Below are 15,618 nucleotides of genomic sequence, written 5' to 3' on the forward strand. Positions count from 1 at the left end.
CAGTTAATTTGTTTACAACACAGAGCGAAGCAGACAGCAGGCACAGAGACCAAAGACCCATCTGTCGGACAGAGCAGCAATGGCAACAGTAAACGGGGAGCAGGGCACAGCCACTCCCTCTGTGTGCACAGCGCCTGCTCAGGACCCACGCCCACCTGCGTCTGTGGGGGGCTCAGAACCCATTTGTCATGGCTGATCCATTCGTCACTCCTGTCATTTCTCTGGGCTGCTTTATCTGTCTTTCCCACTTCTGGTGTCTGAGCCCAGATTCACTATTATAAATAATGGATCACAGGGGGCTGGGAATGCACAGGCTGAGGGACGGATGGAGTAAGAGTGTACCGGGGGCTGGCTCATGGGGGTTTCCAGAGCTTTCCCTGCTCTGCTTCTCTAGACACCCTTCATTTCCCTTCCCCTGGCCTTCCATCCTGCTCTTTTGCTTAACTTAGAGCCCTTCCAGGCTCCTGGGCATCCCAGGCCTGGGGGTTGGGGGAGATAAGTAAGGAAGTGCTGGGAGGGCTTTGGGCTGCAGTCCCCTGGGGGGGTCACCAACGGGGGAACCTTCTCCTAGCAGTCAGCCCCTGCAAGAGTGATTTCAAGATAGCATATGTAAGAAAAGCCTGGTCAGGCAGTGTAAAGACATGAAATCCAGACCTGGGAGGCAGGGAAGGGAAGATGGAAGCTGAACTCTCCCCCGCCCCACCCCTCTTTGCTTCCTGGCTTCCATGTGAGCAGCTATGCCCACCAAGTGCTCCCCACCATGATGTGCTGCCTCACCACAGGCTCAAAGCAACAGGGCCAAGCAACCATGGACTGAAACCTCTGAAACCATGAGACAATAAACCTTTCCTCCTTGTAACTTGACTATCTCAGGTATTTTGTCACAGTGATGGAAAGATGCCAAGCACAGTAAGCAATAGATCCCATCGTCATCATTTCCAAGTGGGAATAAAGTAGAGCAGGGGAGTCTTCCAGAACTGCAGTGGGGGGCACTGTTCACTCAGCGATTCCTGCGGAAAAGCAAATGTCCTCCCTGGTCTCCTTGGAGGTTTGGGGGGGTGGGGACAGGCAGGCCAGGGAGGCCTGGCCACATGGCAGTGGTCAGCAGGGGGGAACCTAGAACATTCAGGAAGCCAGGAACCTAACTTCCAGGCTTGCAGAACAGGGCTGGTGCCTGGCCCACACAAGGTACTCTCTGGGGTGTGAACTGCATAAAACTCTAAACCTGAAGTGTCTGTGAGCAGAGTCCTGGCCAAATCTGAGAAGCACGTGGAACTTTTCCACCCAATCTTCCTTCCCTCAGGCCTCTTGTGCTGAGGAATTGGTGATGGAGGAGAGCTGGGCCCTGCCGTGTCACACTCTACATCATACTGTGCCACGGTATGTCTTCAGTTCCAAGGACACCAAGAACACACAGCACCCCACACCCTCCACCCCTGCTGTCCCCAGGAAGGAGGGCATGCTTGCGTTTACATTTGCTTTTACTCCACCCCTCAAATAGAATTGAAATCCCCCTTCTGGACACTGTGCTCCACCCACCTGTCCACACCCACACCCTCCTCACTACTCCCTTCTGAGCATCAACAGATGGCCCCCTTCTCTGCCAACCTGGTGTCTGATAAACTCATGGATTGCTGGAATTTGGAGGACTCCCATGCAACCTTTTGGAGTAAAACCTGATCACATGGTTTGCTCCTCTGTGAAGCCTGATGGATGTCTACACTTTCTTCTCCATGCTGTCCTCTGGGCTGGGAGGGTAGAGAAGCCAAGTGTGCACAGGAAGGGGTGGCCAGGTGTGGGCAGACACCCCACATACCTAGGGAGAGGAGCAGGGGCAGCTTAGGGAAGGGGGTGCTGCAGGATGCTATCAAACTCTTGTAACATGATGACCCTGGTGACATGATGGCCTTTCCTCTCTGTCACCTCATTATTCCAGAGGCTGGAAGACAGGAAAGGGTGATGTCATTTCTACTTCTCAGTTGTAAACGGAACTGTGTCCCCCTCAAACTCATGTTGAATCCTAACTTCAGACTATTTAGAGAAATAATTAAGTTAAAATCAGGTCACTGGGGTGGCCCTGATCCAAATGACTGTCCTTATAAGAAGAGGGGATCAGGACACAGACACACAGAGGGACAAGTCTATAAGGGCACAGAGAAAAGACAGCATCTGCGAGCTGAGAAGAAAAGCCCCAGGAGGGACCAGCACTGCCACATGTTGACCTTGGACCTCCAGCCTCCTGTGAAAGTCACCTTCTGTCACAGAAGTGCTGGGTCGGTGGCACCTTGGCACAGCTGACCGAGCTTACTTGGGTGGGGGGAGTGCAGAATTCTAAAGGCTGAAGTCCTTCAACTCCAGGCCAATCCTTGGCACTTTCTGGAACCACGCTACACTTGTGCTGGATCACTAAACTCATGATCCTCTCCACAGTCTCAGGGCTATGTGGGTCCATGCAGAGACCAGCCTGCAAGCAAGGCACAGTGGCACATGTCTATAATCCCAGCTACGTGGGAAGCAGATAGAGGAAGAGTCTTAGCAAAAATGTGAGATCCTATCTCAAAGAACAAGCCAAGTGTGCATGGCGGCCCAACCTATAATCCCAGGTATGCAAGAGGTACAGGCAGAAGGAGGATCAGGGCCAAGACTGGCCCCAGCAAAAGCACGAGACCCTACCTGAAACAGAAACTAAAAGCAAAAAGGGCTAGGAGTGTAGTGCAAGTGACAGAATGCCTGCCTAGCAAGTGTGAGGTCCTGAGTTCAAACCCCAGCACTCCCAAAACGGAAAGAAAGAAGACAGCCTGCAGACCCTACTCCTCACACTGGCTTAGAAACACTGGTTCTCGCGCAGTTGCTGTGAGGCCCCAGTGGAAGAGAAGTGGCACCTTGACAATAGTGGCAGTTAGCTGATGGTGGGGAGGGCGGCACCTCTCCACTTTCTCCTCTGGAAAGACATAGTTTAGACCTCAGAGTCTAGAGCTGTGAAAGCTAGGCCCGCTCTCTCCCCAGGCCCAGGCACCACCTGCTGTGTGGGAGTTCTGCTGTGACTGAGGCCTCCTCCTCCCTACCACTCGGGGTGCCACGAGCAAGGAGGAAGAGGTGCTCAGGACAGTCCCCTGGCTCCCGGCCACCAGAGCTAAGCGGAAGCCCACAGTGGAGGACTTCCACCCCTTGCCAAGCAGAGAACCACTTTCTCCATGGGAGCTAAATCAGCTCAGTGTGCTACCATGGGCCCATGCTACCCAAGCCTGGCAGGTAGGTGCAGGATGAGGTGAGTGACAACTTTGAGCTACAAGGGCTGTGACAGGACCAGGGTTGTGTTGTGTCTGGTGACTAGTTATTGCAGTGTGTGCCTATGTCCAAACATGGGGCCCTTTGGGAGAGACATGAGTATGTGTGTGTGTGTGTGTGGTGGGGGTCACAGCTGGAGGCAGCAGCCAGGGCATAGAGTGTGCGGGCTGTGGGGAGAGCTGTCTAGGGCTGCCATAGAGCCTGGGTGAGCAGGGAGCAGCACGGGTCCTTGGCTTGCTCGGTGGCAAGGGTGGTCTTCCACTGCCCTGCGACCTGTACCAGTGGGATTTCCACTTGGTGTTCCTGTGCTTCTGAGTGCTGTGCTGTCCTGTCATCCACAGGCAGCATGTACTCGTGCCACGGTGAGACCAAGCCCATGTCACGTGGTACCCATGTCACAATGCAAGTGGAGGAAGCATGGCCACCGCACTGAGCACAATCAAACTTGGCCTCACCCTCTCCAGATGATGCCTGGGGTCTGCAGCCCTAGGCTGGAGCCACTAACCTAGCTCTTCTTCCAGATCCCAGGCCTGGCACTCAGTGGGCAGAGGAGCAGGAGATGCCTCATGGGCCTTTCGATGCCTGGATCCTCTGCGCTCCAGGTGTCCTCCTGGCTCCTGCCTCAGGTCTGAGGACACATCATAAAGCCTAAGTGCAATCAGAAGCCCCAGGCTGCGCCAGGTCAGAAACTCAGGTGGCTCTATACCAGGCTGGTTCCTGGAAAGACCCCGCTTGGGAAGAGCCTGAGGAGGAGTGCTGGGGGCAGGGGTGGTAAAGGACGTCATCTGCCCATGTCCTGGGCCCATAGCCTCTCCGAGCAGCTGCAGGAGCCCACTGAGATCCAGCATGTGATGGGGGGGGTTCACCCTTCGTGTACCTGGTGGGGAGGGGTCACCTCTTCACCTCCCCTCCCACAGCCACCATGGCGCCACTGGCTCCATAGCATCATCACAACACATGCTTGCGTGGCATGGGGACGTGGGGGTTGTGTACGTGGCGTGTGTAATGTATGTATGAGGAGTGTGTGAGGTATGAGGTGTGTGTTTGCGACGTGTGTGGTGTATGTGGCGTTTGTGATAGGTGAGGTGGGAGTGTGTGTGTTCCTGTGATGTGTGTAGCATACGTGGTGCGTGCCTGATGTGTGCTGCACACATGTGGGGGTGTGGGGGTGAGTATGCCTGACCTATGAGGGGCAGGCCTCTGCTCTGCAGGCTATGACCGTCGTTCCTGAAGTGCCTCCACCCAGCACGAACAGGGAATGCACGGCTCTGGTGCTGGCCACTCAGCCTTTGCTGCCACAGGAGGCCCCTCTGGACCTCGCTCCTTGGAATGTTCCATGCTGTCTCTGTCATGAGGACGTGGACACCATCCCCTACTCTGGCTACTTAGGGCTCAGCCTTCATAAGCCATGGTGGAAATGGTCCTGGGATAAGTGTGGGGCTGTGGCCCTGTCTGATAGGCCCCAGGGGAGGTCATGTGGTCATGGCGATTTCCAGAGTCACAGTTTCCAGCACTTGTCCAATATGGTTTACACAGGGAGTGTCACTGGGGGCTGTCAGCGCACACAGCCACTGACTGTGACTTCCAACCACTGCTCCCATCTTCACTTCTCCCTGCTGTCTCCAGGCCCTATGTGACACAGACTGAGGGAATCACTTTCGCCCCCTCTCCCCTCACCCAATACTGCCAAGCAAGAGAGACAGCAGCAACTTGGCCACTCTTCCAGCTCAGAGTGCAGAGAGCTGTCGGGTGGCACAGGAATTCCAGGGAGGAAGCCACTGAAGACCACTAGACCTAATGTCACATTCAAGGCCTCTGCCCCTGTTCTGAAAAGTGGGAGGAGTCTGGAAAAGATTCTGCAAAGGCAGAAGGAGTTGAAGAGAGAGACAGCTTGAGTCATTGGGCTCCATGAACTTGGTCTGCTTACACAATGAATCAACTCAGGGTACAAGTGGCCACTTGACTGAAGACAGGCCCCAGGACAACCACCCGACTTGGGCTGTCCGATCATTGCCAAACCCACGTGTCAGATGCTAACAGGAGCAGTTTGTCCGAGCAGCAGTGCTCTGGCTGGACAGAGGCAGCTTGGCTGTGACCTGGCCCACCAACCTCCGCCACTCCACTGTGACAGCCTACACGTGGAGAGCTGAGCCCTGAGGGGAGGCCTGGAAGGGAGCAGGTGACAAAGAAAGCCCAGAGTTCACTCTGGGGCTGGAAAGGACACTTTGCTTCCAAACCCAGCCCCTCTCACAAGGCCCACTTCACCAGCAGGTCTACAGCCCGAGCCCATGGCTAGCATGCCTGGTCTTCAGCAAAGGACATGAACCTGATGCAGCTGGGGAGCACAGATATGCCAAGGCTGCCACAGCTCAGGAACATGCAGCACCACTGCGTCCTGTTCCCCTGTGCCCGCAGCCAAACCGTCCTGTCTCTCCAAAACAACAAATGGCAATGTGGTCCTTTCTCTGGTGAGGCCTCAGAGAATGTGGTCTCATTCTCTGATGAGAATGAGGACGGTGGACTGGGGCGAGCCTGAGAGTGCCCGGCAGGGCAGAGCACAGCTGGACACATGGCCTGTGTTGGGAGTGATGGAGGGATGCCAGGGGGCACCTGACAATCCAAAGTGAGGTGATGGGAACCTCTCCCAACCAGGCTTGGGGACTGAGCTGCCTAAAATCCATGACATTCATAAATAAATAACGACATCTATATACACATACCAAACACCAGAAATTTAGGGGGATGGTCCTTTCCCTCTCTTCATTGATGAAGACTCCAAGGCACAGAGAGGGTAACCCATCCAGTAAAGGTCACACAGCTACCGGTGCAAAGACTGAGGAACTTGCTAGAGTCTGTGCTATCAACAGTGATGTCACTGTGCTGCGTGATGGCATCTGAAAAGCATCTGTCTTCCCATCAGGTGAGCCACTGGGCCTTTACAGACCACCATGGCTGTGACACAGAAAACATAACACACACTCTCAGCTGATCTTATGCATTCGGAGGAAACAAGGAAGGAAATGACAGAGGCTTAAGAAGTGTCAGGTGGAGTTGATCTCTCTGAACGGACGCACACGTGATACGGCCCACCCGTGCCATGGAATGGTACTCAGCCTTAAAAAGGAAAGGAATCCTGATACGGGCTGTGATGTGACGTGGGTGAACCTTGAGGACACCACTCTGAGTGAAACCAGCTAGGCGCAAGAAGACAAATACTGTATTTAGATGAGGTCCCTAGTTGACAGATTCATGAAGACAGAGTAGACAGCGGGTGCCAGGGGCTGGGGAGGAAGCGGGGAGCTAGTGTTTAATGGGGGCAGAGCTTCAGTTTGAGAAGATGAAGTTCTGGAGATGCAGGGTGGTGATGGATGCACGTGAACTTTAAATGGTCGAAGTGGTAAATTTTATGTCATGTGTAGTTTACAATTGTTTTTAAACTAGGCAGAGTCTACAGGGAAGAGTAGAGCACTCTGGCTTATCCTTTAACTGTTTCTAGACCAGAGTTTCTGTTCAAGGCAAACACTCCCACTTTGTGACTGGCTTTGGTACCTGGGGAGGAAATGTGGAGGTGCACGGGGAGACGGGCCAGGAAGACTAGGATGGGGCCATGCACTCTCAACTGGAAGGTCTTCCCTTCCCCACCCATCTCCACAGCAGTCCAGTGCACCTGCTGTGTTCTGTGCGCCCAGGTGCAGACGCACACTGCACACTCGGCAGAGGGGTTCCAGATGTGCGTGCTCACAGAACACTGTTCAGAAAGAGTCAGACCTGGATGTACAGAACTTCCCACAGAAGCAAGAGGCACTTCTATGGGTTGGCCAGAGGCTGTGGCGCCATCTCAACCCCTTGTAAGTGGGCCCCCAGTCACAAGCCACACTCTCCGTGGGCAGAATTTCCAGACTCCTATGGGGTCTGTGAAGGTGAATCGGCCCTGAAGGGGTCTCTCAGGGCAGGCTGGAGAAACCCAAGGAGCACAGGACAGTGTGCAGCACCTCCCTTTTTGTGGCTGCTTTTGGTTGGGAGTCATAGTGGAGACAACTTCCTGCTCTTTGAAGACCCAGGAAAGCTGCCTGCCATGAATTGATTACTCAGAAGGGTGAACCAACAATTTTGTCGTGGTCATGCTAGAACCCAGCACCCAGCTGCTGAGCAAGCTCACAGACTACCCGACTACTACTCAATCAGGTAGTCAGTCATCTCACTGAATCCTACAACAGCTGGTGCACTATTATCCCCACTTCACAGCTGAGAACACACAGGAAACCCAAAGCACAGACACGGTGAATGGAGGCACTGAGGACAGAACCTCAGTTTTGCCAACTCCTGTGCACCAGCTCTCCCACCTTGGGGTCCTACAGACTTTGCATACAGCTCAGGTAGACAGGCTGCTTCGACACTGCCCTCCCCACCCACGCTACCTCTGCACAGCCTCTGAAGGAAACACCCCAGGGATGCACAACTGATGCCCCCAAATTCCTGCTCTGGTTCACTCTGAATAAGCCAGGGCAAGAGATGTGACACCCGTGTGTATGTGAAATTTTCTTCACGTATGAAAAAAGCTGTGCTGTTTCCTCTGAGCTCTGGGAATGCTGATGAGGCTATCCTCACAGCTAAGACCCACTCGGCTCCAGGGCCACCCTGAGCTTTGCCCACAGAAGTAACGCCCCACAGAAGCCTGTTTTCAATGTCATATCTTCCTCCCATCTCTGCCTGTCTGGAGAAAGCTGCTGGTCAGGGCTTGGTAGCAGAGGGAGAAAGAGCAGAGATAATGCAGGAGCTGCTACCAGGACCAGGACTGCAGTGGCAAACAACACACACTCTTATCTCCTCCCCCAGGCCCTCTCCTCAGAAACAATAAGGGTTTGTTCCAGAACTTCAGATGGAGAAGAGATGAGGTGGATAAAAGGAAGCTGGAGACGATTGCATGCTGGGAACTTTCAGATGTATCCAGTGCCTGAGACTCTGAGCAAAGCAATCACAGCCAACGAGAGTCATGGAGAAGGCTCTCAGCAGACATACAAGGTCCCACCAGTGCTGCTGGGCGTGGAACCTGAGAGGTGAGGAAGAGGCAAGCACTTGCCAGTACAGGCTCCTGGTGGGCCGCTCTCCACCAGGCTACATGTCCAGCTCTGAGCACCCAATGCTAGTGACAAAGAGCAAAAGGCCCAAAGGAAGGTCAAGAACAGTGATCAACTGGCCAGCGAAAGGGTGGGAGTGAGGGCCACCCCGTGGCCAGCCTCCTCCCTGTTGTATGGGTGAAAGAACATTTATGGAGCACAGACAGAATAATGCCTCTTGTGTTCCACAGTGTTCCAGGCACTCTGTTTATATTCTCTCATTTACTCTCATTACAGTCTATAAAGCAAGCATAATGATCGCTTCACAGACAAGGATGCCAGACCAGAGGAGCCAAAGGACTGCTGACCATCACAGAGCATGGAGTTATCAGCCCCTGTGACCTTCTGTTCTGTAGTACAGGAGTCAGGATCATCTCTACCCCCATCCAGCCCCCCAGAGCTGGCCTGCAGGCAGCTTTCCTAGAGCTCTGGGGTAACTTGCATGTGTTAATTCCCTTTGCAAACCCTCCCCACCCACTGTGACTGCCAGGCCTGCCAAACCCAGGGCTCACCCTCTTGACCCCTCCTCCATTTTTCACCCACTTCCAAGCAGCTTTTCTGGGATCTTCGGGGAATTCTCAGGAAGGACCTGCCACTGCTGGAGGATGACATCTTATCTAACTTCTTTAGAAAGGTAAAAGAGGACTAAGGGTGGAGCTCAGTGACAGAGCACCAGCCTTGCATGCAGGAGGTGCTGGGATCAATCCCCGACATCACGCCTTAAGAAAAAGATAGAAGAGATAGTAAAGTCTCATCTGAGGGAGTAGAAAATGTGTGTGCATGTTTACATGTGCCTTGTGCACACATCTGTACATGTGCTTGCATGCGTATGCCTTCGTGTGTGCACGCACGTGTGCGTGTTCACGTGTGCATGCAAAGCTGCAGCAGAGAAGCATCCAGGAGAGCCCTTCCTGCCTTCTGGAAGGAGGAAGCTGTTACCTTGTCTCATCTGTAGATGCTCCGTTCTGGGAGTCAGGGGACCCAAGCCTTGTACTTGCCCACAACGATGAACTAAGGGGCTGACCACCTGTCCGTCTCCTGAAGATGCCTTTCGTTGCCACTTACCTGATTCTACAGAAGGGGCCACAGCAGGGTGGGGCTGCACTTCCCCTTGCCCCAGGATCAAGCTGGGGATGGAGCCAGAGTAGGCTGCATGGCTGGCTAGCCCAAGGCATACTTGGTGAGCCCCACAACACTGGGCATCTTCCCCTGGTGCCAGCCCTTTGCTGAGCCCTCCTTGGGCATCAAGGTGAGCGGCTGCCAGGCTTCCCTGAGATGTCCAGCTCAGGTCTTGGAGCAGATTCCTCACAATGCCTTTTCCTTGGAGACTTTAGGGGGAGCTAATGAGAGGCCCCCCCCAAACAAGCCATTGTCCCTGTCTGCCAATCAGAAACAGAGGTCCAGGGACACTCTGATTCCCGCCCCCACCTCCCCAAAAGGGGTTTAGAAAGGGAGGGGCCGCGAACAAAAAGGAGTCTGTTAGGAGCCCCTCTTCTGCGTGGCTCAAGTTGGTTAGGACGCACGGACAATCGGAGGACTTCGTATCTCTAAGGCGAGGGCAGTGTACCGCAGAACCGGACGCATGCCACCTAGTCCCTCCGCGGGGCCAGGAGGCGCGGCAGCCGAAGTCCCCCCGGCTGTCAGCGCTGTCCACCTAGGGGACGCGGACACCGACCGGCAAAGCGGGGGCCCGCACCTGCCTCGCCCAACAGGAAGCGGCCCGCGCGCTCGGACGCCCTCCGGGGACGGGGACCCCGCGCGCCGGCCCACCGGCTGCGGGCCCTGCTGCGGAGCCGTTCCGCCGGAAACCGCGGGCTCCGAACCAGCTTAGGACGCAAAGACGCCGCCTAATCAGCTTTTTAGAAAGAGAAGCTCTGCCCAGGAAAGGAAAAATACCCCTGGCCGCGGAGCCCGCGTGCGGACACCTGCGCCTCCGCCCCCGCGGAGTCGCCAACGGCCGCGGACCGACCCCCGACCGCTTGCTCGAAGGACGATGTCACTCGCACCGCCCTCCCCCAGAAGGGGCGGCCGCTGGCGGGGAGGGGGCTACCTTCTGAATGCGCCCATCGATGTCCAGGTAGATGGCCTTGGGCCGGTAGCTGGAGGAGCCGGACCCCATCTTGCGCGCGTGGCTGCACTTGGACTTTTCACTGTACTTTCTCGCCGCGGCCGCGCGCCGGGAGGGCGGGGGGAGGGGCGGCGGCGACCAGCCAACCAGAGCGGCCGCCGCGCCCGCCGCACCGCTCCCGCACGCCGCGGCTCCGCCCCCGCCGTCCGCACGCCCAACGCCTCCCGCCCCCGCCCCCCGCCCTCGCCCCGCTTCCCCGGCCCATCCCCCTCCCCCACCCGCCTCCCGCCTCGCTCTCCATCTCCCCCTCCCTCTTGTCACTCACCCCTGTCTCCCGCCTCCCTCTCCATCTTCCCTCTCTTCCATCTACTGCCCCCGCCTTCCTCCCTCCCCCTCACTCACGCCGTCTCCCGCTTCTCTCTCCATCTTCCATCTACTGCCCCTTGCCTTCCTCTCTCCACCCTCTCTCTATCCTTACCCCTGTCTCCCACTTCCCTCTCCTCCATCTCCCCCCACTTCCATCTACTGTCTCTCGGTTTCCTCCCCCCTCCCTTACTCTGCCCCGTCTCCTCTCTCACTGATTCTCCTACCTCCTCCTTCCTCCTGCCTCTCTCTCTCTCTCTCTCTCTCTCTCTCTCCCTGTTTGCTCTCTCTTCTTCCTCTCCACCTTTCTCCCATATTCTGTCCTTGTCTCTCCTGTCCCTCTCTTTCTCCCTCACTCCTGCCTCCTCTGTCCCTCCCTCGCTCACCTTGCTCTGTCCCTCTCCCTCTGTCTTACTGTGATCTCCCTCCCTCTCCTTTCTGTTCTGACTTCTCTCCCCTTCTTCTTCACCTCCCTCCCCAGATTAAGGCAACCCCCTCTTCTTCCCTTTGATTCATCTACCTTGGAGACAGGGCCCACTTGGCACCTGTGTCTAAGTGTCCTCTGGCTGATGTCCATGGTGCTCCCTTTGATTTGAATTCCTGATGCCTCCCCACATGGTCAGTCAGTCAGTCATTAGGGATCGCCTAGGAAAATTTCCTTAGGCCCCCTCCCTGACCACCACCCCCACTTAATGTGGATAGGAAGTGGGGAAAGTGCCTTCTCAGTCGTCAGCATCCTTCCCTAAGGCAGTCCAGGGAGGGCCAGCCTCTCCCCCTGCACCTGCAGCTGAAGTGGCAGTTTTATTTCTGTCCTTCATGGAGCTCAGAGAGGACTGCCCAGCTATGGTGGCTATCTGCTGGGTACAGCACTGTACTAGGCTAATTGCTAATTGCTACAGGGAGTGTGGGAAAAAACAGGAGACTGTTGCTCACGGTTCTCTGGGAGTGAGCTGCAGGGATTGCAGTGACTGGTGGAGTGTGTTGCTTTTGGAAGCCGGTGTCACACAGCCAAGAATGTGCTTATTGTTTGTTTTAAGTGGCTTCCCAGCCTTGCTTTCCATCTGTAGAATGTCTGGGTTGTGCTTATTGAAAGAGTGCCTGGGGCACAGGGTGCTCTCTGCCCTCCAGGCCGGATGGGAACTAAGTTAACCATGCTCACTTCCTCCCTTGCCTTGGTCTGGTGATGGTCGCTGACCTTATGAACTCCTCCGGGGCCAGGGATAGGGTCAGGGGAAGGTGAGAATCCCATTGTGCTCTTGGTGATCTTTGGCCTCTCGTTGGTCATGCCAGCCCCCATGTTGCCTTGATGGTTCTGACCCTGACTGGCTCAGCAGCCCCTGCCCACACCCTCAGTGCAGTGAAGGTCTGGGCTTGGGAGCCGCAAGGATTGCTTACAAATGACTGGGGTACCAAGGATAGAGCGTGGGGTAGGAGGTAGGAGTTGACCTCACTGGGTTGTAAAGCCGGCCACTCGATTCCCAACTGTGATTTTGTGTTCCCAGAAAACAGAGGCCCTCCCTGTTACTGTTGCTGGAATTTGCTGTCAAATGCTCTGACATTCTTTGGCAGAATCACAGTCTGCATTTGGGACCGCCCATGCTGCCTGGCATGGAGGGCTTATGCCTTGCAGCTGGTTTGTCAGCTAGGTGCTTACTTAAAATAAGTGACATCTGGCCTAAACCTCTCTAACCATCTCCTGTAACACCCCAGGAACCAGCTTCCAGACCTGGTGTGTGGCAGCTGACCAGCAGCTTGGAGGGTGTGGCAGTGCCCCTGTGGCTGCTAGGCACTCGCCTGGTTGACCCCTCACACTGCCTGGCAATGACAATGCTCCCATGCTTATTCTGCATTTAATGTCTTTCCTTTCAGGAGACAGACCAGGCTGCTGTACAGATACTCAATGAGCAACAACTGCTGCCCCAAAGGGAGACCCTTGCCTGTCCCCAATTCCCTGGTGGAGTCATAGTCTGTCATTCACCAAGAACTTAATTTATGTGTTCTGGGGACTGTTTGGGGCACTGGCAAAATGAACAGAAATCCCTGGCTGGGAGGGGTTGGCATTTTGGGGAGGTGGACAGGCTAAATGGGATAGGTAAGTGTAACTCAGGGTGTGGTGAACGACAGTTTGTGCAAAGGAGAAAAGTCACATGGGGGAGGGTATAAAATGTGGGGTGTGGGTGTCACGAACGGTCAGCGTCAGTGCAGCTGTCCATTCTTGCATCTAGAGAGAGAAGATTTCAGGCAAGATTGAAAGCAGCATAGTAAAAGTATAGTTTAGTAGACTAGAAAGGCTCTTTGGGAGGTGAAGTGGCTTGTCTCTTTCTGAGACATCAAGAACAATGACGACATCTGCCCTGGCATGGGCTTCCATTGATGTTTAAAGGCCTTGGAGCATCAGGCACCTCCTCGGGACCAGGATATGGGGAGTGACTGACATGAAAGTTGTGAAACAACGACTACTTCTCGAGAATCAGTCTGTGCACGTGATCACTCATGACCCCGCACACACTGCAAGGGAGAAAACGTTAAAGTACAATGAGGTGATGACATGGTGCCCTATTACCCACCTTAGCTGGATTAGACCAGAACTTGTTTTTCACTTGGAACCAGGTGCAGGGTGACGTATGTGACTTGTACGCATTCCAGAGCAGGGTTAATCTTGAGGAGGATTTGGCCGTATCAGGCCTCCTCCTTATCAGTTTGCACCAGCTCTTCTGCCTGCTGGTCATAGGGGGTCTCTTTCATGCCTCGCAGGTGTCTCACAAGGCTGTGGAGCCGAAACCCTGCGTCTAGAAAAGGTTAAGTGGCCACACGAGCAAGCACGTAGGCACTGAGCTGAGGATTCTCCGTGTTACCATGGTATGGTTCCTTTGCATAACCCCATCACATCACTCACATCTAACTGCTACATTTCACGGGGAGCTGGAATTTGGGGGCGTGCCCAGGCTTAATTAAGGTCATATGCGGAGCCCAGGAAGACCTAAGGAAGAACCTACTAGCCAAGGGAGCAGCCTCATTCATGTCAAAGCCTTGTCCAGGAGGCCAGCAGGACTGGAGTGGAGTGTGGAGGGGGCAGATGGGGACACTGGTGGGATGTGAGATCAGAGAGGTGAGAGAAGGCAGCAATGTGGGGGTCACACAGGGGACTTTAGTCTGCGTGTGACTGAGGCAGGCCATCCAGGAAGTTGTACAGAGGAGAGAGGAGGTCTGGCTTCTGTTTTACCTGGACCACTCTGGTTGCCTATGGAGAGTCAACTGGCAGACAAGGACCCAAGCTGGGAGGCAAGCCAAGAAGGGCTTTGCAAAGTATGGTGGCCATTTGGACTATGGTGGAGTATTAGTCAGGGGTCATTCCAAGAAACAGGAAGAATAGAAAATATACATTATACATCCTCGACTTAGGATGAGGTTGTGGCCTGATAAGGCCATCATAAATTGGAACTATGACAAGTCACAAATGCACATAACTCACTTCACCTCCCTCACATCATAGCCGGCAACCAGTGCACAGTGGAGAACTGGCTGTTTCCCCCCGTGGTGTCGGGCTGACTGGAAGCTTGCTGCCACTGCCCAGCTTTGAGAGAAAGTGTCGTGCTGCCAATCACCAGCCTGGGGAAAGATCCAAATTTGAAACCCACAGGACATTTTCTCTTGAATGCATATTGCACTTGTACCACGGTGAAGTCAAGATAAGTTAAACCATAGGTTTGGGACCATCTGATACCTGTCAGGACTCTTTGGCTCGTGTGATCATAGGACTGAGAAGCCCCAAGGTCTTCATCTGAAGCTGGAGATCCAGAGAGCAGGTGGTGTAGTTCTTGTCCAAGTCTGAAGGTCTGAGAACCAGGGGAGCTGATGACGTGAATCCCAGTCCAAACTCACGTCCCAGCTCAAGCAGGCAGGAAGAAGGGGCACTCCTCAGTGGAGGGACATGGCTGGAATCCATGTGCGTTCTGGACACTGTCCTGGTCTTTGTGTCTGTTGTTCCTGGGTGGGTGTGATTTCTCCTTTTTGCCTTCCTTTCCTTTGTTATGATATCATTCTGCCTGCAGCCGAACTTGGTCCTAGGGGGTCTCTATGGATAAGATACCAGGGGCCAGCCTCCCCACCCACTTAGCACAAAAGCATCCTGGCCTTTGGCCTAGCCACTGTGCACACACCCTCGGACGTTGTTCAGACTCGGGACAAAAATGAAAGAAAACTCTTGCTCCTGCCAGGTGAGTTGGAGACCTTGGAGTGAAGTCCACAGCCCTGCTTGCTTGCCTCCTCTGCTGGGGCCTTGGGTCTTTTGAAGGTTGTTAACTGACTGTACATAATCAGGAGGGAGGGATGTTTCCAAGTGTGTGGGCCTTAGCAAGAGATCCTGCCTGCATCTCACCAGCAAGGAGGATGGTAGGGAAGGAGAGCTGGGATCCAGGGCAGGACCAGCCTCTGTCCTCAGCCTCTTTCTTCTGGTACTTTCCAGTGTGCACGTGGACTCCATCTTCTCTGCAGAGAACATTCTGATGTTGCTGAAATGATTGACCAACGAGGCATAGCGAGCAATTGAAGAAGGAAGGAGTCAAGACAAGGGCATGAGGAACTAGTCACTGGTTCCCAGGCCCCACGCCAGCTCAGATCTCCAGCCAGAGAGCAGAGAGTGAAGGGAGAGAGCATGTCCTCCCAAAGCGAGCATCCTCCAGCAAGGTCGACTGGTTGGGAAGAAGGTCCAAGTGTTCAGGAAAAGCCTAGAGGCTCCCTCCCAAAGGTGGGAGATGGGGATCACGCAGTGATCCAGGGCCA

General features: G+C 54.7%; 1 protein-coding gene across 4 annotated transcripts in view; it reads right to left on the reverse strand.

Moving 5' to 3' along the window:
* Pde9a (phosphodiesterase 9A) overlaps nt 1–11,670 on the reverse strand; it is a 96,000-nt gene extending 84,330 nt beyond the window's left edge. For 2 of the 4 annotated variants that reach the window (XM_074072590.1, XM_020152492.2), the window contains exon 1: nt 10,456–10,590. In XM_074072590.1, coding sequence (XP_073928691.1) covers nt 10,456–10,524 — 69 coding nt within the window. In that variant the 5' untranslated portion in view covers nt 10,525–10,590. Of the gene's footprint in view, nt 1–9,470; nt 10,064–10,455; nt 10,591–11,356 lie in introns of those variants that run through there. The other 2 variants (XM_074072585.1, XM_074072589.1) reach the window with 2 other exon arrangements.
* Between the last annotated feature and the right edge of the window lie 3,948 nt (nt 11,671–15,618).

Source organism: Castor canadensis, chromosome 5 (assembly GCF_047511655.1).
Source record: "Castor canadensis chromosome 5, mCasCan1.hap1v2, whole genome shotgun sequence".
Taxonomy (NCBI): Eukaryota; Metazoa; Chordata; class Mammalia; order Rodentia; family Castoridae; genus Castor; species Castor canadensis.